Genomic DNA, 2,096 nt, shown 5'->3' on the forward strand with positions numbered 1-2,096 from the left:
CCTGGTCTGTGCTGGGATGGAATCAGGGTTTCAGGAGATGCACTTTGTACTGGGATGAGACTCAGACTGTGCTGGGAGATGGCAATGGGATCCCATTTGTACCAGGATCAGGCCACAGCTGCACTGGGATCAGGATATCCACTTTGTGCTGTGCTGGGTGCAGCTGGGCCTGGGCAGGGCTCCAAGGGATGCACTTTGTAGTGGCACAGGAAACTGTATGGGAGATGGCAAAGTGATGAAGTTTGTACTGGGATAAGAGCACATCTGAGCTGAGAGGGGTTGAGGAGATGCAGTTTGTACTGAGATGTGACCAGGTCTGTAGAGGGAGGTGATGAATGGATCCCAAATTGTACTCTGTGGGGACCAGACTGTACTGGAATGAGATCCAGGCTGTACTGGGAGTGCATAAGGGGATCAAGTTTTTATTGAGACATGACCTAATGTGTAGCAGGATAGATTAAAGGGATACTGTTTGGACTGGGACAAGGCCCAGGCTGTACTGGGAGGGCATGAGGGTGTGCAGTTGGTACTGGGATGGATGCAATCAGTACTGTGAAAGGAGCCAGGGGACAGATTCTGTGCTGGGATGGGACCCAGGCTGCGGTGCTAGAGGACAGTATGATCCAGTTTGTACTGGGATGAGGCCACATCTGTACTGGGAGGGGTTAAAGGAACCATGTTTGGACTGAGTCTATACTGGAAGGGGGTCAGGGTATCCAGCTTGGACTCTGAGTAGGTGCAGTCTGTAATGGGAGGGGGTTGGGTTATGAAGGCATGAGGACCCCTCCTGTTCTGATGGCAGCACTGCTCAAGAGCACAGCTCTCTCCCACAGGCCCTGGCCTGTCCTTGCCTGCAGTCCCAGCACTGCCACACAGCAGCACAGTGCCCAAGCTGCCAGAGCACTCAGGCCTTGCTCCAGCACAGAGGCTCAGAAGGAGAGAGGGGAAGGGCAGAAAGAGCAGCTGAGGACAACTCAAGCTCTGGGGATGCCTGGCACTGCTGCTGTGCTTGGACTCTGCCCCTCCACCTCTGCACACAGGCACTGCCCTGCAGCTCCACAGAAACCTTGGAGGAAGGAACCCGGAGAAACAACTCCCTGCAGGGTCCTTTATTGTGTTGATCACACAGGGAGACCAGCTCCTCATGTCTGCAGCCTCTGAGTCACACCAGACAGGACAGCACTGAACCAGAAATGGTCTGAAGAAAGAAATTTGTGTGGGAACAACATTCTCACAAGGGGAACAGCACCAGCAGCAGCCAGAATTCGAGCAGCCAGGCTGGGCCTGCACTGAGTTACCTCACAACTGCTCTGCAGGACAAGGCAAAGAGTTTATTGCTTCTGAAAGCATCCAGTGATCAGTTGGCTCAGGGCAGCCTTGAGTTCCTGGTTCCTCAGGCTGTAGATGAGAGGGTTCACTGCTGGAGGCACCACTGAGTACAGAGCTGAGACCACCAGATCCAGGGATGGGGAGGAGATGGAGGAGGGTTTCAGGTATGCAAATGAGGCAGTGCTGAGAAACAGGGAGACCACAGCCAGGTGAGGGAGGCAGGTGGCAAAGGCTTTGTGGCGTCCCTGCTGAGAGGGGATCCTCAGCACTGCCCTGAAGATCTGCACATAGGACACCACAATCAACACAAAACAGACAAATGATAAACAAACACTGGCCACAATAAGCCAAAGTTCCCTGAGGTAGGATGTGGAGCAGGAGAGCTTGAGGATCTGGGGGATTTCACAGAAGAACTGGTCCACAGCATTGTGCTTGCAGAGAGGCAGGGAAAATGTATTGGCTGTGTGCAGCAGAGCGAAGAGAAAGCCACAACCCCAGGCAGCTGCTGCCAGGTGGAGACAAACTCTGCTGCCCAGGAGGGTCTCATAGTGCAGGGGTCTGCAGATGGCAACATAGCGATCATAGGACATGGTGGTGAGGAAATAAAACTCTGCAAACATGAAAAAGGGAAAGAGAAAGACCTGAGCAACACATCCTGCATAGGAGATGTCCCTGGTGTCCCTCAGGGAATTGGCCATGGACTTTGGCACAGTGCTGGAGATGGCACCCAGGTCAAGGAGGGCAAGGTTGAGGAGGAAGAAGTACAT

General features: G+C 53.6%; 1 protein-coding gene across 1 annotated transcript; it reads right to left on the bottom strand.

The window, feature by feature from the left end:
* Positions 1–1,331: 1,331 nt before the first annotated feature.
* LOC137454435 (olfactory receptor 14C36-like) lies at positions 1,332–2,096 on the bottom strand. Its single transcript, XM_068164474.1, has one exon. The coding sequence runs from the start codon at positions 2,094–2,096 to the stop codon at positions 1,332–1,334; it is 765 nt and encodes a 254-aa protein (XP_068020575.1).

This window comes from Melanerpes formicivorus, unplaced genomic scaffold, assembly GCF_026170545.1.
Source record: "Melanerpes formicivorus ecotype bairdi unplaced genomic scaffold, bMelFor1.0.p_v2 SCAF_80, whole genome shotgun sequence".
Classification (NCBI taxonomy): domain Eukaryota; kingdom Metazoa; phylum Chordata; class Aves; order Piciformes; family Picidae; genus Melanerpes; species Melanerpes formicivorus.